General features: G+C 42.7%; 1 protein-coding gene across 4 annotated transcripts in view; it reads left to right on the forward strand.

Annotated features, from left to right (window-relative positions):
* The window catches only part of TTLL1 (TTL family tubulin polyglutamylase complex subunit L1), a 38,495-nt gene extending 13,474 nt beyond the window's left edge, over positions 1-25,021 (forward strand). For all 4 annotated transcript variants that reach the window (XM_056517397.1, XM_056517399.1, XM_056517400.1 and 1 more), the window contains exons 7-10: positions 668-811; positions 14,908-14,994; positions 21,963-22,126; positions 24,029-25,021. In XM_056517397.1, coding sequence (XP_056373372.1) covers positions 668-811; positions 14,908-14,994; positions 21,963-22,126; positions 24,029-24,152 — 519 coding nt within the window. In that variant the 3' untranslated portion in view covers positions 24,153-25,021. The remainder of the gene's footprint in view (positions 1-667; positions 812-14,907; positions 14,995-21,962; positions 22,127-24,028) is intronic.
* Positions 25,022-25,938: the final 917 nt, after the last annotated feature.

Below are 25,938 nucleotides of genomic sequence, written 5' to 3' on the forward strand. Positions count from 1 at the left end.
CATTTTAATCGTATTGACCCACAGAATAAAGAACATATGTCATTTTTACCGTAAAATGTACAGTGTGAAAACAAACCCCTCCAAAATGTGCAAAATAGTGGTTTTCATTAAAATTTCCTCCCTAAAAATTTTTTGGGGCGGTTCCCCATACATTTTATGGTAAAATGAGAGGTTTCATTACAAAGTACAATTGGTCACACAAAAAACAAGCCCTTGTAAGGGTCTGTAGATGGAAATATAAAAGAGTTATGGATTTTAGAAGGCGAGGAGGAAAAAACGAAAACACAAAAATAAAATTGGCCTGGTCCTTAAGGTGAAAATAGGCTTGGTCCTTAAGGGGTTAAAGGATCTTCTGCCGATGTATTGGGGCCAGATAGGACAAAACGCCTGCACAGGTCTTGTAATGATCTTTTTGTGGCAGGGTGACCTGCATAAGATATATATAAAAAATGTTGTGTGTGTGTATATATTTATATATAAATAAATATATATACATTTATATATATATAATGTATATAAATAAGGCCTGAATGTATATGTGTATATGTAAGGCCTGAATGTTTTACAAGCACAGTGCCGTGTGTAGTGCCGTGTATTCTTCTTCCACTACATTACTATCTTGCCTGCAGCTTCTGGCTGGGTTATTAGTTGCTGTTCTCTCTTCCAGGACGACTACAATCACGTCCACGGTGGGAAATGGACGGTCAGTAATTTGCGTCTGTACCTGGAGAGCACCAGAGGACGGGAAGTCACTGATAAACTGTTTGATGAAATTCACTGGATAATCGTCCAGTCCCTGAAGGCGGTGGCGGTGAGTCAGTCATCGGAGCCGGGCACTTATCAGGGCTGGGATACCAGCGGCATCAGACTGCTGGGGGCGACCGGTCACATTATAGGGGAAAAATCACATTACTACCAACAATATAAACCAGGAGAGTGAATAGAAATAGTACCAGATCTATCATCTACTGTATCTCATATCTATCGGTCTGTCTGATTGTCTATCATTCATCTATCTCATATCTATCTATTTATCTATCTATCTCATATCTGTCTATCTCATATCTATCTCATATATATCTATCTCATATCTATCTACCTATCTATCTCTCATATCTATCTATCTATCTATCTATCTAATATCTATCTATCTATCTCATATCTATCTATCTATCTATCTCATATCTATCTTATATTTATCTATCTTATATCTATCTATCTTATATCTATCTATCTCATATCTATCTCATATCTATCTATCTCATATATATCTATCTATCTCATATATATCTCATATCTATCTATCTATATCTATCTATCTCATATCTATCTATCTATCTATCTCATATATATCTATCTATCTATCTCATATCTATCATCTCATATCTATCTATCTATCTCATATCTATTGGCTTGATAATGATGGTGTGAGACCATCGAAACGTCGCCTTTATTTCACATTCAAGATGAATAAATAATCCACTTTTTTCATCATTTGAGTGCCACTGCATCTTCCTTGGAATATCTCATATCTATCTATCTCATATATATATCTATCTATCTCATATATATCTATCTATCTATCTATCTCATATCTATCTATCTCATATCTATCTATCTCATATCTATCTATCTATCTCATATATATCTATCTATCTCATATCTATCATCTCATATCTATCTATCTATCTCATATCTATTGGCTTGATAATGATGGTGTGAGACAATCGAAACGTCGCCTTTATTTCACATTCAAGATGAATAAATAATCCACTTTTTTCATCATTTGAGTGCCACTGCATCTTCCTTGGAATATCTCATATTTATCTATCTCATATCTATCTATCTATCTATCTCATATCTATCTATCTCATATCTATCATCTATCTATCTATCTATCTCATATCTATCTATCTATCTATCTCATATCTATCTATCTATCTCATATCTATCTATCTCATATCTATCTATCTCATATCTATCTATGTAAAGTTGTAATAAGCAGCACAACCAAATGATGCAATGGTGTGGTGGGTGCCGTCAGCACAGTCCCGGTCACGATCTGTCTGTTAGATACAGGCAAAGAGGTTCCGCAGCACTTTCTGTATCACTTTCTGTATGGGATAATAAACCACTGTTTGAATAATTTTGGAGTGCTGCGGAACCTCTTTGCCTGTATCTATCTATCCATCTGTCTATTTACAGTAGAATCTCAATAGCAGACCCTCACGGGGAATTAAAAAGTGTCCAATATTCAGTGATTTCTCTTACTGGGAAAAAAGGCTCAAAAATCTTTCTAAATGACGGAATCCTGTCCTGTACTCACCCCAGAGTGTAATTACCTATAAAACATGATAAAAAGCTAAATATTATAGTACAATCTCCCAGTGATGTTTAATCACCTCTTATCCCTCCCCCGTATCGTTTCATCCCCCTTTATAACCTGTGTCACCTTATTCCCCCATGTGCCTCGTGCCAAATTATCCCCCCCTTACATTAAATTCACCCCCCCCTTTATTACCCCCTGTGCCACATAATTTCCCCTTGATCCCCCTGTGCTATTTCATTACCCCTTTATTACCCCCTGTGTAAATTCATCACCCCCTCTTTATAAGGTAGCACGGGAATAATGGGGGAATGAAGTGGCACAGGGGGTGGTAAAGAGGGGGTGATGAATTTGCCCAGAGGGTAATAAAGCGGGAATGAAATATCACAGGGGGATCAATAGGAAATAAGGTAGTGTGGGGGGTAATAAAGGGGGGGATGATTTGGCACAGGGGGGATCAGGGAAGTGGGTGGGGAGTGAATAATGTGTCTGGCGGACGTACAGAAGCAGGAGGTCACTGTTTGAACACTGGTCTTCTGCTTCTGTGCTGGGGCTGTTGCAGGGGGGTGCAGTGGGGGCCTGAGCCCCCTGGGAGCCTGGGCCCCTTACTGAGTTTTGTCTGTACCCCCTGACGGTGGCCCTGTGTACAAGGTAGGGCCGGCACATAAGCCTGGTTGTTCCCTTATTGGGAGTGTTTTGTCCCCTATTGGGTGTGTCCGCATCCACTATTGGGAATGTCCCCTATTCTGAGGCTGCAAATACATTACGTCTTATGGGACTCTGCTGGGGAATTAAAAACTGTCCCCTATTGGGAGGTGTCCGCTAAGGGAGATTTTACTGTATTTATCCACATCTCCCATATCTATTTATCTATGTCAATTTCTTTCTTTCTTTTTCTTATTTCTCTTTTTTTTTTTCTTTCTTATTTCTTTTGTTTCTTATACCCTCTCATACATGTCAGCCGAACACTACACTAGGCATTACATTCATGTCCGTAGATCCCATCTGGTTGTATCTGCTTAAAAGTCTATGGTGGGTACTGTTTAACCCAGAGATAAGCAGTGCCCAAGTGTATGGCACCTCTTCCCCCCCTCCCCCTTCTTTATGTGTCGCCAAACAACCATCCATATCCCTTATTTAGTTATAAGTGCAGTACGCACCACAATACCGAATACCAAATGTTTTGTTACATTAAATGAATGACTATGATAAAGAATACACACAATAAAAACCATGATGGATAGAGAACCCCCTTCGCCTCCAACGCATTTCGTTATCTTTCCTAGCCTACCGACTGGTTGTAATGTAGCTCAATTGATAAAAATGATGTGTAACGCAGTACCACTGAACAGACAGCAGGTGGCAGCAGTTAGTAGTACATTTGTTTGTCGCACTGGAAGAATACGGCTCAGTCTGACGCCAGAATATTATTATAGATGGTTTATGCGGTTGATGGTAAATACTATGTAGAATATAATTATAAGCTGCCAAGCAAGTTTAGCTGCCCACGGGTTTATGTGGTTACCTGTAACCTCCGTACATGTGTTTGCTGTAAGTGGAGACAGCTAAGTGCAGGGTCTATAGTCTATTACAACGGGGGGTCTGGATCATATCTCAGACAAAAGCTTCAAATCACTGGGTTAGGTACATAGCATGGGGCCATTTGTGGGAGAAAATGGAGTTTAAAGGGGTACTCCGCTGCTCAGTGTTTGGAACAAACTGTTCAGAATGCTGGAGCGGATGCCGAGAGCTTGTGACGTCATAGCCCCGCCTCTTCATGAAATCACACCCCGCCCACGCTGTGCAAGTCTATGGGGGGGGGGCGTGACAGCCGTCACGAGCCTCCGGATCCAGCGTTTTGAACAGTTTGTTCCAAATGCTGAGCAGCGGAGTACCCCTTTAATGGAGAATGAAACCTATAACATGACCTAAAGTATATATGAGTCTAATGATATACACCGATCAGCCTTAAAGGGGTACTCCGGTGGAAAACTTTTTTTTTTTTCTTTTAAATCAACTGATGCCAGAAAGTTAAACAGATTTGTAAATTACTTCTATAAAAAAATCTTAATCCTTCCAGTACTTATTAGCTGCTGAATACTACAGAGGAAATTATTTTCTTTTTGGAACACATTGCTCTCTGCTGACATCACGAGCACAGTTCTCTCTGCTGACATCTCTGTCGTTTTTAAGAACTGTCCAGAGTAGGAGAAAATCCCCATAGCAAACATATGCTGCTCTGGACAGTTCCTAAAATGGACAGAGATGTCAGCAGAGAGCTCTGTGTTCCAAAAATAAATAATTTCCTCTGTAGTATTCAGCAGCTGATAAGTACAGGAAGGATTAAGATTTTTTAATAGAAGTAATTTACAAATCTGTTCAACTTTTTCGCACCAGTTGATTAAAAAAAAAAAAAAAAGTTTTCCACTGGAGTACCCCTTTAACATTCAAAACCAGCAGCATAATTTTTGTAGTTGCCATCATGCCGCCAAGACAGATCTGACCCATCAAAGTCCTGGACTCCACAAGGTCTCTAAAGGGCATAGCAAGATAATAGCAGCAGATCATTTAAAAAAAATTATGTAGAGAATCTTGTGTATGCCTTGTGCTTACCTGTTTTAGCTGATGTGGCAGGCATGGGGTTTTCAGCCATCTTGACTCTTTTTCAGAACAGGAAAGATTTTCTACTGCTGCCTCCATTTCCCATGATTCCTCTGGCTTTGCAGCCAGAGTTGGTGGAGTATAATCACTGCAATTAACCTAATAAGACTGACCTAATCACATGGCCGGACTCCAGTAGAACCTTAAAGGGTTACTCCATAAAAAAAAAAAAAAATATATATATGTTTTCCACCGAAATCCCCATAGCAAACCTTTGCTGCTCTGGACAGTTCCTGACATGGACAGAGGTGTCAGCAGAGAGTACTGTGGACAAGACAAAAAAGAAATTCAAAAAGAAAAAAATTTCCTCTGTAGCATACAGCTGCTAATAAGTACTGGAAGGGTAAAGATTTTTTAATAGAAGTAATTTAACAAATCTGTTTAACTTTCTGGCCTCAGTTCATTTAAAAAAAAAAAAAGTTTTCCACTGGAGTACCCTTTTAACTTCTGAGACTCATAAGTGGATTGTGGTCAGTTCACATTATGTGCAGTTGTTATGCGGTTTCTTATGTAAAGGAGTACTGCAGTGTAAGACCACTTATCCCCTATGCACGAAGCTGTGATGTCCCCCACACAAAGCGGCGGCCGTCATGCTCCATCCATGCGTTTCTGTGGATGAGCCAGAGATACAGCGTTAGTGTATCTTCTCTCCCATAGAGATATATGGAGGGGGCATGTTGACTACTGCTTTGTGCGGAGAGCAGGGCGCCGTGCAGGAGATCGTGGGGGTCCCAGCCGGCGGACCCCCCCCCAAGATCAGACACTTATCCCCGATCCTGCGGATGAGGACAAAGTGGTGTTTCGTTGCATTAATCCTTTAAAGTGCCTTTTTAGAGAAATATTCCAATGAGGTGAAGGTAATTTGACCTATAATAACAAATGAGGCGCATCGTAAAGATGTCACATTTTGCTGTGGTATAAATTACTGTAAAAATTACATTTATTTACCAAGATTTTCGTAATTATGGTAAATGGCACCATTCTTGCCACAGTGTTGGAAAAAAATCAAGACGAAAACAGAAAGCAACCCTGCAAAAATGTACGGTGTGTACACAGCCCCAGGGGAGGTTTATTACTACTACATATCCTGATCTCATAGAGATACCAGCAGCAGTATACAGATAGAGCCTCAGGAGAGGTGTATAACCACTGTATGTCCCGATCCCATAGAGATACCAGCAGCAGTATACAGATAGAGCCTCAGGAGAGGTGTATAACCACTGTATGTCCCGATTCCATAGAGATACCAGCAGCAGTATACAGATAGAGCTAGAGGAAAGGCGTATAACCACTGTATGTCCCGATTCCATAGAGATACCAGCAGCAGTATACAGATAGAGCTAGAGGAAAGGCGTATAACCACTGTGTGTCCCGATTCCATAGAGATACCAGCAGCAGTATACAGATAGAGCTAGAAGAAAGGCGTATAACCACTGTATGTCCCGATTCCATAGAGATACCAGCAGCAGTATACAGATAGAGCTAGAGGAAAGGCGTATAACCACTGTATGTCCCGATTCCATAGAGATACCAGCAGCAGTATACAGATAGAGCTAGAAGAAAGGCGTATAACCACTGTATGTCCCGATTCCATAGCGATACCAGCAGCAGTATACAGATAGAGCTAGAAGAAAGGTGTATAACCACTGTATGTCCCGATTCCATAGAGATACCAGCAGCAGTATACAGATAGAGCCTCAGGAGAGGTGTATAACCACTGTATGTCCCGATTCCATAGAGATACCAGCAGCAGTATACAGATAGAGCTAGAGGAAAGGCGTATAACCACTGTATGTCCCGATTCCATAGAGATACCAGCAGCAATATACAGATAGAGCTAGAGGAAAGGCGTATAACCACTGTATGTCCCGATTCCATAGAGATACCAGCAGCAGTATACAGATAGAGCTAGAGGAAAGGTGTATAACCACTGTATGTCCTGATTCCATAGAGATACCAGCAGCAGTATACAGATAGAGCCTCAGGAGAGGTGTATAACCACTGTATGTCCCGATTCCATAGAGATACCAGCAGCAGTATACAGATAGAGCTAGAGGAAAGGCGTATAACCACTGTATGTCCCGATTCCATAGAGATACCAGCAGCAATATACAGATAGAGCTAGAGGAAAGGCGTATAACCACTGTATGTCCCGATTCCATAGAGATACCAGCAGCAGTATACAGATAGAGCTAGAGGAAAGGTGTATAACCACTGTATGTCCTGATTCCATAGAGATACCAGCAGCAGTATACAGATAGAGCCTCAGGAGAGGTGTATAACCACTGTATGTCCCGATTCCATAGAGATACCAGCAGCAGTATACAGATAGAGCTGGAGGAAAGGCGTATAACCACTGTATGTCCCGATTCCATAGAGATACCAGCAGCAGTATACAGATAGAGCTAGAGGAAAGGCGTATAGCCACTATATATCCTGATCCCATAGAGATAGCAGCAGCAGTATACAGATAGAGCAGGAGGAAAGGCGTTTAACCACTATATATCCTGATCCCATAGAGATAGAGCAGGAGGAAAGGCGTTTAACCACTATATATCCTGATCCCATAGAGATAGCAGCAGCAGTATACAGATAGAGCTGGGAGCGGAAGTGTATAACTACTGTATATCCTGATCCCATAGAGATAGCAGCAGCAATATACAGATACAGCTGGAGAGGGGGTGTATAACTAATGTTTATCCTAATCATATAGAGATAGCAGCAGTATACAGATAGACCTGGGAGGGGAAGTGTATAACAACTATTTATCTGATTCCTTAGAGATAGCAGCAGTATACAGATAGAGCTGGGAGGGGAAGTGTATAACTACTGTATATCCTGATCCCATAGAGTGATCCCATAGAGATAGCAACAGCAGTATACAAATAGAGCTGGTGTATAACTAATGTTTATCCTAATCATATAGAGATAACAGCAGCAGTATACAGATAGAGCTGGGAGGGGAAGTGTATAACTACTGTATATCCTGATCCCATAGAGTGATCCCATAGAGATAGCAACAGCAGTATACAGATAGAGCTGGTGTATAACTAATGTTTATCCTAATCATATAGAGATAACAGCAGCAGTATACAGATAGAGCCTAGAGAGGAGGGGTCAAAGAGCTAGGATTAGTTCCCAGGAAGTCAGCTGACCCACAGCTAATCACTTCCTCTTGCACATTGAAGGGATACTCCGGTGAAAACCTTTTTTCTTTTAAATCAACTGGTGCCAAAAAGTTAAACATATTTGTAAATTACTTTTATTAAAAAATCTTAATCCTTCCAGTCCTTATTAGCTGCTGAATACTACAGAGGAAATGGTTTTCTTTTTGGAACACAGAGCTCTCTGCTGACATCATGAGCACAGTGCTCTCTGCTGACATCTCTGTCCATTTTAGGAACTGTCCCGTGTGAAATCCCCATAGCAAACATATGCTGTTTTGGACAGTTCCTAAAATGGACAGAGATGTCAGCAGAGAGCACTGTGGTCGTGATGTCAGCAGAGAGCTCTGTGTTTCAAAAAGAAAAGAATTTCTGCTGTAGTATTCAGCAGCTAATAAGTACAGGAAGGATTAAGAATTTTTAATAGAAGTAATTTACAAATCTGTTTAACTTTCTGGCACCAGTTGATTTAAAAAAAAAAAAAAAAAAAAAAAAGTTTTTCACCGGAGTACCCCTTTAAGCACAGTGATTTTCTGTGGGTCAGACAGGTGATCACATGATCCAGTTACAGCAATACAGTAATTAAATGCTACCCAGTTACAGTATTGAACACTACAGACAGGCCGGCAGTGTGAAATGGCAGATAACAGGGAACAATACCTGGAAACATACTTAAACATTGGACTATACTTTTATTACTTTGGCTACTGACTCTTTCCGATTTTTACAGCTCATTATCTGATCCGGTCTGGCCCCAAGTTGCGGACGGAAAATAAACATTTCCCAAACCCCAGGGAGACGGCGCTGGTTAGGAGCGGCAGGGTTTGGTGTTTTCAGTCTAGCGTGTTAACCACAATCTCTTGTCTGGTGGAGTTATGCCAGGAAAAGCAGCTGGCAGCAGAGACGTCCATAGTCTGACCATTTCTAGTCTGAATCCTTGGCCCTCATGTCAAAGGTCTGCCCAGCCTGTGAAGGGTTAAAGGGGTACTCCGGCCCTAATACATCTTATCCCCTATCCAAAGGATAAGGGGATAAGATGTCTGATCGCGGGGGTCCCGCCGCTGGAGGGGCCGGAGTATGGTGATGTCACGACTCCTCCCCCGTGTGACATCACGCCCCGCCCCCTCAATGCAAGTCTATGGGAGGGGGCGTGACGGACGTCACGCCCCCTCCCATAGACTTGCATTGAGGGGGCGGGGAGTAACATCACACGGGGGCGGAGTCGTGACGTCACCATACTCCGGCCCTGTGGTTGTCACACTGCGCTGCGGAGAGCTCGTAAAGGTGGGTGCTGAATGACAGATTGCGGGGTCCCCAGCGCGGGCCCCCTGCGATCTCACATCTTATCCCCTATCCTTTGGATTGGGATAAGATGTATTAGGGTCGGAGTACTCCTTTTAAAGGGGTACTCCGGCAGAAAACTTTTTTTTTTTTTTTTTTTTATCAACTGGTGCCAGATTTGTAAATTACTTCTATTAAAAAATCTTACTCCTTCCAGTACTTATTAGCTGCTGAATACTACAGAAGAAATTATTTTCTTTTTGGAACACAGAACTCTCTGCTGACATCTCTGTCCATTTTAGGAACTGTCCAGAATAGGAGAAAATCCCAATAGCAAACACATACTGCTCTGGACAGTTCCTAAAATGGACAAAGATGTCAGCAGAGAGCACTGTGCTCGTGATGTCAGCAGAGAGCTCTGTGTTCCAAAAAGATAATAATTTCCTCTGTAGCATTCAGCAGCTAATAAGTACTGGAAGGATTAAGATTTTTTAATAGAAGTCATTTACAAATCTGCTTAACTTTCTGGCACCAGTTGATTTAAAAAAAAAAAATAAAAAAAAGTTTTCCCCCGGAGTACCCCTTTAATAACCCTCCGCTGACACCCTCCTTTATTACCCGCTGGGGAATAATAACACTGATATAGGCTCTTATCTTTCTTAGCTAGTAACAAGTGTTAGTCAGCGCTGCACATGACCCGTTTTATGGTCTGGGGCGAGTAATATCAGGGATCACATTGCATACATTACACGAGGAGCCGCAGCCCTTTGAAGGTTCGTTCAGGGCAGAAGGAAAAGTCAGACTGTAAAAGGCAACCGCACAATTATATTGTAAAAAATCCAGCTAATAAAATAGGAACTTTTGTAGCCTTTTTTGCCCCACCCTTGCCCCGTCCATAGCAGCAGGATATGGAGACAGGGACCAGTTAATAGTTTTACGGTATTAGTGCTTTACTACTCACTGTTGCTTTCCAGTCTTTTGGCTTCTTTGCATGACTTGTAAATTCAGTCAGCTGACATTCTGTGAACTACAGGACGACATAATCACCTATTAGATCACTCCTAGAAAACGGACCCCTCCCAGCTCTATCTGTATACTGCTGATGCTATCGCTAAGATCAGGATACATAGAAGTTATACACCTCCCTTCCAATCTCTATCTGTGTACTGCTGCTATCTCTATGGGATAGGGATATATAGTAGTTATACATCTCCCCTCCACCTCGATCTGTATACTGCTGCGCTATCTCTATGAAATCAGGATATATAGTACAACCCCCTTTTCCCTCCAGGCTCTGTCTTCTTACTGCTGCTATATCTATGGTATCAGTCGATATGGTAGTTATACACCTCCCCTCCCATCTCTATCTGTATACTGCTACTATCTCTATGGGAAAAAGATATATATAGTAGTTATACATCTCCCCTCAGGCTCTATCTGTATACTACTGCTGCTATCTCTATGGTATCAGTCTATATAGTAGTTATACACCTCCCATCCAGCTCTATCTGTATACTGCTGCTATCTCTATGGGATCAGGATATATAATAGTTATACACCTCTCTTCCAGCTCTATCTGTATACTGCTGCTGCTGTCTCTATAGGATCAAGATATATAGTAGTTATACATCTCCCCTCAGGCTCTATCTGTATACTACTGCTGCTATTAATATGGGATCAGAATATATGTTAGTTACACCTCTCCTCTAGCTCTATCTTTATACTGCTGCTATATCTATGGGATCAGGATATATAGTAAATACACACCTCCACAGAGGCAAATCTTCACACATTTTGCTGTGTTTCTTCTGTTTCCACCATGATTGCAAAATAATGTAAAAATTTAGCTTTTTTTTTTACTTAGATTGTGCACATTGTGTCATTGTTACCGCTCTCTGGAAAATCGCAGCAAAAACAGCGAAAATGCAGTAAAACATTTTTTTTTTAAAAAGAGTGCAAAATTTCTCTTAAAACACACACTTTGAATAAGAAAACGCATCAAAACTGCACATAATGTGAACTTACCCCTATCTACTTAGGAGTCCAATCAGTGAAGAATATCTGTCAGATCCGTACAGGGATATTACTCCACATTTAAAGGGGTTACTTAGAAATAAAAAAACAGAGCTGCTTTAGTCTAGAAACAATGGGGGATATTTATCAATGTTGGTGTAGGTAGAAGTTTTTTGTAGATCGTTTTGGTTGATCTAAATGTGGTCCAATTGCACCAAATTTACCATACTTGTGCAACAGGCCCGGAGTGTCAAAAGTGGCGCTCCTAGGCATAGGCGGTAACAGGCTGGCGTTATTTAGGCTGGGGAGGGCCAGTAATAATGCTCCTTGCCCACCCTGGTAACAGAGGCTGTTGATGCATAATTGGTATCTGGCTGATAATGGAAAAAATGGGGGAACCACACACGTTTTTTTTTTTTATTAAAAAGAAAAAAAATGCATAGGGTTCCCCCTATTTTCGGTATCAGCCAGATACCAACCAAGCAGCAACAGCCTGTGTTACCAGGGTGGGTTAAGACCATTGTTACTGGCCCTCCCCAGCCTAAATAACGCCAGCCTGTTACCGCCTAGGCCCAGGAGCGCCATTTTTGACACTCGGGGCCTGTTGATACCAGCTCTACCGGCACTTCTGTGGCGGTGGGTATGGGAATAGTAATTGGGGGTTAGCGCTAGCTGTTTTTTGGGCTAACGCTAAGCCCTGGCATAGTAATGGATTCCGTCTATAAGACTGCTTCCACTACTAAGCCTGGAAATTAAAATATAAAAAACACAACACATTGAAAAAAAAAATTCAAAAAACAACACTCCACCACAGCCCTCGTTAACCATTTTGTTGAAATAAAAAAAAATGCTGGTCATCGTCGCAGTCCACCGAATCTGAAGTAGTCCTCCGCATTCATGTATCTGAAATGAGAAGAAAAGAAAAACAAGAAATATGGGTTAGTACATTTTCGGCGCTCTCCCCTGGGGAGAGTGCACATAATGCAGCGTGTTTCTAAACAGGGAGCCTCCAATTGTTGCTAAACTACAACTCCCATCATAGGGGTCTGTAGTTAAGCAACAGCTGGAGTCTCCCTGTTTGGGAACACACTGCCAGAAAGGCTCTGTTCCCATTATGCAAAACCCATAATGAGAACAGAGTCACGCCTGGACTGTGTCGCTCCGCCCCCTAATGACGTCATCACTAGGGGACGGAGCATTAAAGGTCTCAGTAGTGAGACCCCCTTTGGATCTGTCCCTCTGTCCTTAGACTACTACTCCCATCATGGGACAGAGTCTGTCCCATGATGGGAATAGTTGTAGTACCGCAGCGCTAAGGGATGGCACTTGCACATCCCCCTGCTGCGGGACTTTTAGGACTACTACTCCCATCATGGAGTTGTCCATGATGGGAGTTATAGTCCAGGGGCTGAGGTGCAGATTGCAGCAGGTCATTCTCCAGAGACCTGCTGCGATCCGCATTTATTAAGTTAACAACAGTGCACTGTTACAAATGGATCTGGATAGGTTGGAGGTTTGGGCTGGGAAGTGGCAGATGAGGTTCAACACTGATAAATGTAAGGTAATGCACATGGGGAAGAAAAATCTGGGCTGGGGTTATGTATTAAATGGGAGAACACTTGGGATGACTGACATGGAAAAGGACTTAGGAGTCTTAGTTAACAGTAAATTTAGCTGTAGTGACCAGTGTCGGGCAGCTGCTGCCAAGGCAAATAAAATCATGGGGGGCATCAATAGGGACATAGATGCCTACGACAAATAAATAATTCTACCGCTGTACAAGTCACTAGTCAGACCACACATAGAATACTGTGTACAGTACTGGGCACCAGTGTACAAGAAAGATATAGTGGAGCTAAAGAGGGTTCAAAGACGGGCAACCAGAGTAATACGGGGAATGTGAGGACTACAGTACCCAGAAAGATTATCAGAATTAGGGTTATTTAGTTGAGAATAAAGAAGGCTTAGGGGCGACCTAATAACTATGTATAAATATATCAGGGGACAGTACAGAGATCTCTCCCATGATCTATTTATACCCAGAACTGTATCTATAACAAGGGGGCATCCTCTACATCTAGAGGAAAGAAGGTTTCTTCACCAGCACAGACGGGGGTTCTTTACTGTAAGAGCAGTGAGACTGGGGAATTCTCTCCCGGAGGAGATGGTCATGGGGAACTCTGTAAAAGAATTTAAAAGGGGTCTGGATGTATTTTTGGAGAATAATAACATTACAGGTTATGTAAACTAGATTTATAGGGACAGAACATTGATCCAGGGATTTATTCTGATGCCATATTTGGAGTCGGGAAGGAATTTTTACCTCTAGTATGAGGGTTTTTTGTCTTCCCCTGGATCAACTCCGTAGGGACTCATTAGGGTTATAGATTGAACGTGATGGACTCTGGTCTTTTTTCAACCTTATGAACTATGGGGGAGATTTATCAAAACCTGTCCAGAGGAAAAGTTGCCCAGTTGCCCATAGCAACCAATCAGATCGCTTCTTTCAAATGAAAGAAGCGATCTTGATTGGTTGCTATGGGCAACTGGGCAACTTTTCCTCTGGACAGGTTTTGATAAATCTCCCCCCTATGTCACTATGTTACACTGTGCTCCAATAGCTACTCACCAATCAGAGCTCCTGTCTCCCGGCGGCGGGGATCATGAATTATGTGAGCTGTATACAGCAACCGGGGGGGAGCGCAGTGGAGCCGCTTGTGCCGCCGGCTTGTACAGTTAATAAATGCAGATCGCAGCGGGTCTGTGGAGGATGACCCGATGCGATCTGCCCCTCAGTCCCTGTACTATAACTTCCATCATGGGCAGAGTCTGTCCATGATGGAAGTAGTAGTCCTAACTGTCCCAAAATAGTCCCACAGCCGGGGAGGGATGTGCAACTGCCATCTCTCAGCACTGCGGTTCTACAACTACTCCCATCATGGGACAGACTCTGTTGAGGGACGGCTCCTGCATCCCCCCGGCTGTCTTGGTAGAACACTTTCCTACGTGTCCTTTTTGGTGGTGAATTTTTGCGTAAAAAAAAAACGTATTTGCACAAAAAAATTTGTCTAAACAAAAAAATAAAACGCACATGATAAATTAGTATCCAATGTAGAATGCATTCCACAATACACAAAAAAATAGAGTACGTGCTTTTTGCTCTATCAAAAAAGACGCAATGAAAGTCACTGTGCAAATTTTTGCGCCAAAAATGCACAAGAAAAAGAGGTAAACTAAATAATAAATCTTCCTCAATGTCCTCAGGTTGTGTTTGGTATTGCAGGTCAGTTCTACTCATGTGAATGGAGCTGAGTTGTAATACCACACACAACCAGGTGTGGCACTGTTTTAAAAAAAAAACTTGTATATATATCTTTAATCGCTCATTTCCTTTCGTCTTAAATATATTTTACATGTAACTTTTTATTTATTTATAAATTTAAATTTTTTATCTTCTTGTAGCCGGTGATGAATAATGACAAGCATTGCTTCGAGTGTTATGGCTATGATATCATCATAGACGACAAGCTGAAGCCGTGGCTAATCGAGGTGAGTGGCCTCCTTAATTAACTGACAAAATGTAAGATTTTTTGTGTCATTTCAAAAATATAATGGGATTTTTTTTTTTTTTTTTAATTTGTCGAAAATGTACTACTTAGGCTGAGTTCACACCTGCTTTAGAGCTCAACACTCATGTGAATGTAGTTAAAGGGGTATTCCATTGCTTAAATGGGCATTGTCATTAAAACTAATTTTTGCTATTGCACTCCTTATGGTAATTAAAATATCTTTCTAATGTGCTTTGTTTAAAAAAATGAAGTTTTCTATGTTTTATTTGTGTTAACAAAAGAAAAGAGCTTCCACTAGGTGTCTCCCTACTTGTCCAGAGCACATTTCCCCCCATCTCTTGCACAGATTTTGGACTCCTGCTGGCCTGGCAGAAGTCCAAAATCAGGAAATGCAGTCTGGAGTGCTGAGGGGTGTGTGTGCAGCCTTAGCCAACCATAGCTCATCTCACACTGAACTGCTCTGGGCTGTGTGTAGCAGAGTGGGAGAGGAAGTTCTCCCCTGTATGGCTTCAGATGATGTCACGCCTGCTGGGGAACGCCCCTTCCCAGTCTGTGAATCTGACTGAGACTGAGCAGAAAATACAGAACAATATCAAGGTAGAAAACTAAAAAATACTAAAAATAAAGGCAGGGGGTGGTTTATCATGATGGGTACATTGAACTGGGAGGATTATAAAATGTATCAAGATCATGACAAGTACTCTTTCAGCCATTGTTTCCCAACCAGGATGCCTCCACCTGTTGCAAAACTACAACTTCCAGCATGCCCGGACAGCCTTTGGCTGTCCGGGCATGCTGGGAGTTGTAGTTTTGCAACAGCTGGAGACACCCTGGTCTTTTTATTTTATTTTTTATTTTTTTAAATCAACTGGTGCCAGAAAGTTAAACAAATTAGTAAATGACTTACTTTGTAAAAATCTTAACCCTACCCTTACTTATCAGCTGTTTTATGTTCCAGAGGAAGGTCTTTTCTTTTTGAATTTCCTTTCTGTCTGAGCACAGTGCTCTCTACTGACACCTCTGTCCATTTTAGAAACTGTCCTAAGTAGAAGCAAATCCCCATAGTAAACCTCTCTTGCTCTGGACAGTTCTTAAAATGGACAGAGGTGTCAGCAGAGAGCAGTGTGGTCAGACAGAAAGGACATTCAAAAAGAAAAGAATTTCCTCTGTAGTATTCAGCAGCTGATAAGTACTGGAAGGGTTAAGATTTTTTAATAGAAGTAATTTACAAATCTGTTTAACTTGCTGGCACCAGTTGATTAAAATAAAAAATAAAAATCAGGGGGAGTTCCCCTTTTAAATTGACAACATGTAATACTTAATTTCTCCAGTGGTGGTGCTATAGGGAAATAGAACAATACCAGGATCTCTATAGATCTAAAGCTGATCGTTTCAGTTTTACTAAATTGAAGCTAGTGGCTCGAACAACAAAGTCTTAGATCTTTATTAAAGGGGTTATCCAGGAAAAAACTTTATTTCTTTTTTTATATATCAACTGTCTCCAGAAAGTTAAACAGATTTGTATATTACTTCTATTAAAAAAATCTTAATGCTTTCAGTACTTATGAGCTGCTGAAGTTGAGTTGTTCTTTTCTGTCTAAGTGCTCTCTGATGACATGTGTCTCGGGAACTGTCGAGAGTAGAAGCAAATCCCCATAGCAAACCTCTTCTACTCTGTGCAGTTCCCGAGACAAGCAGAGGTGTCAGCAGAGAGCACTGTTGCCAGACAGAAAAGATCAACTCAACTTCAGCAGCTGATAATTATTGGAAGGATTAAGATTTTTTAATAGTAGTAATTTACAAATCTGTTTAACTTTCTGGAGCCAGTTGAGATATATATATATATATATATATATATATATATATATATATACCGTATATAAAATAGTTTCCTGGAATACCCCTTTAACATCTTTCCTGCTCTATATAAAGACATTTTGGAGCAGTAAGATGTTTCCATACCACATCAGCCGGAGCCCATGTATAGGTTCTATTGTTATAAGAAACCTCAATGCAAAGGCCTTCATACACTTTACTAGCGGTCTGTGACCAACTTCCTCTTTCCATTTCAGCCTTTTTTTGATGAGTAAAAAAAATCTTCCACCGATTCTACATGTCCAATGTAACAGATCATGTGACATTACGTGTCACTTGCTGCAGTATAAAAGCAGGGGGGGAGGGGGAGATTAATCGCAGTACCCGGGGCCTTTTGATGAAACTTTTAGACTAGGTTTATACTAAGGAATCTACGGCCAGAACAATTCTGGACGGAGATTACAAAGGTGGCTGGTACCGACTGAACATTGCCGTCTATGGCCCTTCCCCATAGACGGTAATGTAAGCCTAAAGAATGAGCACTGTGCAGCGGAATCCTATCGACAGCAATAGGATTCTGCTGTGCCGGAATTTCCGAGCATAATGTCTAAATTTACAAATAAAATAAAAATAACCAAATCTGATATCCAAACTATTAAAATATATATACGGTAATATATGTGAAAAGCGTAAAAAATACCATACAGCAGAAAATAGATTTTTTTGGGTGATGTTGTATATCAGAAAAAAAGAAAATAAAGGTGATCAAAATGTCCCTTAAAAACTAAAATGGTGGCGATAAATGCTATCATGGCACAAAAAAATTTGCCCTCATACAGCCATGTATACAGAAAAAGAAAAAAAAAGTTATAGGGATCAGAATAAGGAAATTTTAAGCATACTCATTTTGTTAATAAAGTTTGACTTATTAAAATAAAAAAAATTGTGAAATAGTAAAAGAACTATATCAACATGGGTATCATTTTAATTTAAAGGGGTACTCCGGTGGAAAAAAATTATTTAAAATCAACTGGTGCCAGAAAGTTATACAAATTAGTAAATTACTTCTATTAAAAAAAAATCTTAATCCCTCCAGTACTTATCAGCTGTTGTATACTCTTTTCTTTTTGAATTTCCTTTCAGTCTGACCACAGTGCTCTCTGCTGACACCTCTGTCCATGTCAGGAACTGTCCAGAGCAGGAGAGGTTTGCTATGGAGATTTGCTCCTACTCTGGACAGTTCCTGACATGGACAGAGGTGTCAGCAGAGAGCACTGTGGTCAGACTGAAAAGAAATTCAAAAAGAACTTCCTGTGGAGCATACAGCAGCTGATAAGTACTGGAAGGATTAAGATTTTTAAATAGAGGTAATTTACAAATCTATTGATTTAAAATAAATTATTTTCCACTGGAGTATCCCTTTAAATTCACCCTCAGAATAACAATAGCATGTCAGTTTTACCATAAAGTGCACTGCATAGAAATGAAACCCCCCAAAAGTAGCAAAACTGCATTTTTCTTTTCAATCCCCCCCCCCCCCCCCCCCCCAAAAAAAGGGGATAAGATGTCAGATCGCCGGGGTCCCACTGCATAGGGGACCCCTGGATCTACCATGCAACACCCACCTATAGCGGCTTTCGGAACCGCTGGAGGTCCCTATCTCGACCACCGGGACGGAAGATCGTGACGTCACGACTCCGCCCCGTGTGATGTCACACCCCGCCCCTGGATGAAAGTCTATGTGAGGGGGTGTGACAGCTTTAAAGGGGTACTGTCCGAACGCTGGAGTCGGCGCTGGGAGCTCGTGACGTCATATCCCCGCCCCCTCATGATGTCACACCCCACCCCCTCAATGCAAGTCTATGGGAGGGGGCGTGACGGCTGTCACGCCCCCTCCCATAGAGTTGCATTGAGGGGGCGGGGATATGACGTCACTAGCTCCAGCGTTCGGAACAGTTTGTTCCAAACGCTGAGCAGCGGAGTACCCCTTTAAAGGGTTAAATTAAAAAAGAGCCTCACCTGAAAACTTTCCAAATGAAAAGAAAAATTGTGCAAATTCTAACACAAATGATAAGACGTCCACCCCGCGCTCTGTGCCTTGTCAGCAAGGGGGTGTGGTTTAGAGGGAAGGGGCGTGGCCTGAGATGCGACACAACAACGTTGAAGCGTGGACACTCACTCTTTCAGATGAGAGATCTGACGTGGGTGACAGATGGAGACTTGAACTTCCCCTTCAAATTCTTCACCCTGCAAGAAGTCCCCTGGTTTCCTCTCTGCTGATCTCAAAGCGACATGTTTCATGTATCGAGCTTCACTGCTTCCTCAATGAAACTAAGCCGCCTAAAATAGGTCTGAGATAATACAAAAAAACAACTTTACTCAAGATGCGCAGGCTGCGGCTCTCTCTATCCACCATGCTTTACACTGCAGCTCAGCATAATTCGATGAGTTGCATAAACAACAACATAAAAACATAGAATAGAGAGCAGATTATCATTATAATAAGTATAGAATTAGCAGCTAAACCACCAAGCCGCTCCTGTGCTTAGGGTCATTGGGGGAGATTGATCAAAACCTGTGCAGTAGCTCATAGCAACCAATCAGATTGCTTCTTTCATTTTGCAGCGGCCTTGTTAAAAATGAAAGAAGCCATCTGATTGGTTGCTATGGGCAACAGGGCAACTTTTCCTCTGGACAGGTTTTCATAAATCTCCCCATTGTCTTGTTGGAATGTAAGTCTTCAGCCCAGTCTGAGGTCCAGAGCTCTTCCCCACCATGATCACTGTAGGGATGGTATTGGGCAGGTGATGGGCAGTGTCTGGTTTCCTCCAGACATGATGCTGCCCCCACCATGATCACTGTAGGGATGGTATTGGGCAGGTGATGGGCAGTGCCTGGTTTCCTCCAGACATGATGCTGCCCCCACCATGATCACTGTAGGGATGGTATTGGGCAGGTGATGGGCAGTGTCTGGTTTCCTCCAGACATGATGCTGCCCCCACCATGATCACTGTAGGGATGGTATTGGGCAGGTGATGGGCAGTGCCTGGTTTCCTCCAGACATGATGCTGCCCCCACCATGATCACTGTAGGGATGGTATTGGGCAGGTGATGGGCAGTGCCTGGTTTCCTCCAGACATGATGCTGCCCCCACCATGATCACTGTAGGAATGGTATTGGGCAGTGCCTGGTTTCCTCCAGACATGATGCTGCCCCCACCATGATCACTGTAGGAATGGTATTGGGCAGTGCCTGGTTTCCCCCAGACATGAGGCTGCCCCCACCATGATCACTGTAGGGATGGTATTGGGCAGGTGATGGGCAGTACCTGGTTTCTGTGTGTAGCTGAAAATAAGAAAAAAAATAAAAAAGTAATGGCTATTAAAAGGCAAGGAAAATTGGCATGGTCCCTAATCCCTTAAGGACCACGGGCGTATGGGTACCCCCTGACATCCTGGTACTTAAGGACCAAGGGTGTACAGCTGGAGGCACATTTTTTCTATGAAAAAGTGTGCCTCCAGCAATTGCATAACTACAACCCTCAGCATGCACAAACTACCAAAGGGCATGCTGGGAGTTGCAGTAGTGTGCCTCCAACTGTTGCAAAACTACAACTCCGAACATGTATGGTCTGTCAGTGCATCCTGGGAGTTGTAGTTTTGCAACAGCTGAAGGTTTGACCCCTCCCCCCCCCCCCCATGTGAGTGTACATTCACACAGGCGGGGGTTTACAGCGAGTTTTCTGCTGCAAGTTTGAGAAGCGAAAAATTTTCCGCCGCAGCCTAAACTCCCAGTGAGAAACTCACTGTAAACCCCTGCCTGTGTGAATGTACCCTACAAACACTACACTACACAAAATTAAAAAGTAAAACACTACATATACCCGTATATAAAACGTCTCGTACGGCACTGTTTCCAAAACAGAGCCTCCAGCTGTTGAATAATAACAACTCCCAGTATTGCCAAACAGCCACTGACTGTCAATGCATGCTGGGAGTTTTGCAACAGCTGGAGACACCCTGTTAGGGAAACACTGCTATAGGGTATTTTGGCACCAAGAATAATAATAGAAATAGCCCAAACATGCGTTCAGTTTTTCCGTGTGGCGCTGTCAGGTCTCGGATTTCCCTGTGGGGTAGGACACCTGCTGCTCACAGTCATGTGACGAGTTTAGTTGATCCATTGGGAGCCGGTCGCTGGTGTTGCTCTGTTTGTAGGTAATCACTATAGGATTTGAGGACTTCAGTGCGAAGCATAGTAAGAGGAAACCAATGCAGACTTGTTGCAAAACTACAACTCCCAGCATGCCCGGACAGCCTCTGGCTGTCTGGGCATGCTGGGAGTTGTAGTTTTGCAACAGCTGGAGGCATGCTGTTTGGAAAACCCTGGTCTAATGCAAAATGCATATTAAGCTTTGGGATTGTATATAGGATTGTATGTAAGGATCTATAGGATTGTATGTAAGGATCTATAGGATTGTATGTAAGGATCTATAGGATTGTATGTAAGGATCTATAGGCTTGCATGTAAGGATCTATAGGATTGCATGTAAGGATCTATAGGATTGCATGTGAGGGTCTATAGGATTGCATGTAATGATCTATAGGATTGCATGTAAGGATCTATAGGATTGCATGTAAGGATCTATAGGATTGTATGTAAGGATCTATAAGATTGCATGTTAGGATCTATACGATTGCATGTAAGGATCTATAGGATTGTATGTAAGGATCTATAGGATTGTATGTAAGGATCTATAGGATTGCATGTAAGGATCTATAGGATTGCATGTAAGGATCTATAGGATTGCATGTAAGGATCTATAGGATTGCATGTAAGGATCTATAGGATTGCATGTAAGGATCTATAGGATTGCATGTAAGGATCTATAGGATTACATGTAAGGGTCTATAGGATTGCATGTAAGGATCTATAGGAATGTATGTAAGGGTCTATAGGATTGTATGTAAGGATCTATAGGATTACATGTAAGGGTCTATAGGATTGCATGTAAGGGTCTATAGGATTGTATGTAAGGATCTATAGGATTGCATGTAAGGATCTATAGGATTGCATGTAAGGATCTATAGGATTACCCCCTATAACATTTTTGCTTGTCTCTGTACCTGACAGGTGAACGCGTCTCCGTCCCTCACGTCCAGCACGGCCAACGACCGTATCCTGAAGTACAACCTGATCAATGACATCTTGAATATCGTTGTTCCGAATGGCGAGATCCCCGACCCCAAGTGGAATAAAGTCCCCCCTATAGAGGCTCTTGGGAACTATGAGATCCTGTAAGACGTGGCCACCGTATCCTTGGCTTCTTTGTGTTTGCCCCGTAGAGTTACCCGGATCACCCAGACCGTTACTAAACATAGGGTCATTTTAGTTGTCTTATTCTCTAATTATTCAAGTGTTATAGGGGCACTGTGACTGGAGGTGTTATGGGGGCACTGTGACTGGAGGTGTTATGGGGACACTGTGACTGGAGCTGTTATGGGGCACTGTGACTGGAGGTGTTATGGGGGCACTGTGACTGGAGGTGTTATGGGCGCACTGTGACTGGAGGTGTTATGGGGGCACTGTAACTGGAGGTGTTATGGGGGCACTGTAACTGGAGGTGTTATGGGGGCACTGTGACTGGTGGTGTTATGTGGGCACTGTGACTGGAGGTGTTATGGGGGCACTGTGACTGGAGGTGTGTTATGGGGGCACTGTGACTGGAGGTGTGTTATGGGGCACTGTGACTGGAGGTGTTATGGGGGCACTGTTACTGGAGGTGTTATGGGGGCACTGTGACTGGAGGTGTTATGGGGGCACTGTGACTGGAGGTGTTATGGGGGCACTGTGACTGGAGGTGTTATGGGGACACTGTGACTGGAGCTGTTATGGGGGCACTGTGACTGGAGGTGTTATGGGGACACTGTGACTGGAGGTGTGATGGGGGCACTGTGACTGGAGGTGTTATGGGGGCACTGTAACTGGAGGTGTTATGGGGGCACTGTGACTGGTGGTGTTATGTGGGCACTGTGACTGGAGGTGTTATGGGGCACTGTGACTGGAGGTGTTATGGGGGCACTGTGACTGGAGGTGTTATGGGGGCACTGTGACTGGAGGTGTCATGGGGGCACTGTGACTGGAGATGTCATGGGGGGCACTGACTGGAGGTGTTATGGGGGCACTGTGACTGGAGGTGTTATGGGGCACTGTGACTGGAGGTGTTATGGGAAACTGTGACTGGAACTCTAACAGGGGCACTGTGATTGGAAGTGTTACGGGGGCACTGTGACTGGAACTGTTACGGGGGCACTGTGACTGGAACTGTTACGGGGGCACTGTGACTGGAACTGTTACGGGGGCACTGTGACGAACTGTGACGGGGGCACTGTGACTGGAACTGTTACGGGGGCACTGTGACTTGAACTGTTACGGGGGCACTGTGACTGGAACTGTTACGGGGGCACTGTGACTGGAACTGTTACGGGGGCACTGTGACTGGAACTGTTACGGGGGCACTGTGACTGGAACTGTTACGGGGGCACTGTGACTGGAACTGTGACGGGGGCACTGTGACTGGAACTGTGACGGGGGCACTGTGACTGGAACTGTGACGGGGGCACTGTGACTGGAACTGTGACGGGGGCACTGTGACTGGAACTGTGACGGGGGCACTGTGACTGGAACTGTGACGGGGCACTGTGACTGTAAGTGCTATGCGAGCACTGTGATTGGAAGTGTTATTGGAAACTGATTGGAACTGCAATGGGGGCATTGTGACTGGAACTGTTATGGGGCACTGTGAATGCAGCTTCTATGGGGCCACTGTGTACGTTAGCTTGCAGGCATGTCCTATGCATTAAGGCAGGGTTATGGGACTGGGACTGAAACTGTTATGGGGGAACTCTGGGTTGAACTACATTAGCTTGCGGGCATGGCCTATACATTAAGGCAGAGCTTTCCAACCAGTGTGCCTTCACCTGTTCGAAAACTACAACTCCCAGCAAGCAGGGAGTTGTAGTTTTGCAACAGCTGGAGGCACACTGGTTGAGAAACACTGCATTCAGGAATGGAGTACTCCTAAGCCTGCATATGTATTATACAATATCACCGCACTATAGTTCTGTCCTCTATAGGATTTCCCAATCATACAGGACCCCTTTATTCTCTACCCTACTGACACTTGCGTCCTATTGTAGATACGACGAAGAGGCGGCACAAGCCGACGGGTCGGAACGAGACCTGAGGAACCGGCCGGGACAGACATTTGGCTTCAAGGGCAGCCGGAGCAAAGAGTCTGGCAGATCCGCAACGTGGAAGTAATTAGTGTATAATTTGGGGATGAAGTTCTACAGGTTTATTGAGAAAGAAAGGGGCCATCTTGTTTGCTATAGGTGGAGGAACATGACAAAAAAACGTTTCTTGGCTCGGTACAAGAGGAAACGCCCCAGGGAAGTAATAAAGATATTGATTGTGGAAGAAGAAGAATTATAGGGAAATTGCTGACAGAGGAAATGGCAACACGCAAAGCTATTTATATTTCGGTCGGACGCTTAGTGTATAATATACAGAATGTGCATGGAATTACTGGGAGTACATTGTGCAGACGAAAATGTCTTCCTCTATAGTCCGAACAACCGGGACATTGTCTGATAAACTATAGAAGTGACACAGATTTATTAATTGTTGTTCTATTTAAAAAGTCAGTTTAATCTACAGTAAAAAGGCGAAAACCGCTTTTTAATATCTTATTTCTAGCCCGAGATACGGCCACTTAAAGTTACAGGCCCTAAAGCCTGAGGCTGCACTACTGAAAGGTTCTGGTGACAACGTGTGCAGTTCTGTTGCGTTGTCAGGGAGACCTTGTTTTGAATTTCAACCGCCAAGCGGAACCATATTTACTGGTTGTGTTGCTGTGAATTTTGATTTAGATGCAAAACAACTTTATGACTTTCGGTAGTGCAGCCTCAGGCTTTCGGGCCTGTAGCTTTACCTGATCATATCTCGGCTTAGGAGTAAGATATTGAAAAACCGTTTTCACATTTGTAATGTGGCATGAAGGGATTTTTTTAATTCTTTATCGATTTGAAAGTGAACGTTTGCTTGGGGGTTGAAGTGGAGTTGAAAAACATCACTGTAGGGTCAAAGGGGTATTCCATGAAAAAAATTTTTTTCATATCAACTGACTCCCGAAAGTTAAACAGATTTGTAAATAACTTCTATTAAAAAACCTTAATCCTGCCAGTACTTATCAGCTGCTGAAGTTGAGTTGTTCTTTTCTGTCTGACCACAGTGCTCTCTGCTGACCCCTCTGTCTGTCTCAGGAACTGTCCAGAGCAGGAGAGGTTTTCTCTGGGGATTAGCTCCTACTCTGGACAGTTCCTGAGACAGACAGAGGTGTCAGCAGAGAGCACTGTGGTCAGACTGGAAAGAACAACTCAACGTCAACAGCTGATAAGTACTGGTAGGATTAAGTTTTTTTTAATAGAAGTGATTTACAAATCTGTTTAACTTTCTAGAGCCAGTTGATATGAAAGAAAGAAAAGTTTTTTCATGGAATACCCCTTTAAAGGGGTACTCTGGTGGAAAACATTTCTTTTTTAAATCAACTGGTGCCAGAAAGTTAAACAGATTTGTAAATGACTTCTACTAAAAAATCTTAATCCTTCCAGTACTTATTAGCTGCGGAATACTACAGAGGAAATTATTTTCTTTTTGGAACACAGAGCTCTCTGCTGAAATCATGACCACAGTGCTCTCTGCTGACATCTCTGTTCATTTTAGGAACTGTCCAGAGTAGGAGAAAATCCCCATAGCAAACATATGCTGCTCTGGACAGTTCCTAAAATGGACAGAGATGTCAGCAGAGAGCACTGTGGTCATGATGTCAGCAGAGAGCTCTGTGTTCCAATAAGAAAATAATTTCCTCTGTAGTATTCAGCAGCTAATAAGTACTGGAAGGATTTAGATTTTTTAATAGAAGTAATTTACAAATCTGTTTAACTTTCTGGTACCAGTTGATTTAAAAAAGAAATGTTTTCCACCAGAGTACCCCTTTAAAGGGGTATTCCATGAAAAAACTCTTCTTTCTTTCATATCAACTGGCTCT

The sequence above is a fragment of the Hyla sarda genome, chromosome 4, assembly GCF_029499605.1.
Source record: "Hyla sarda isolate aHylSar1 chromosome 4, aHylSar1.hap1, whole genome shotgun sequence".
Taxonomy (NCBI): Eukaryota; Metazoa; Chordata; class Amphibia; order Anura; family Hylidae; genus Hyla; species Hyla sarda.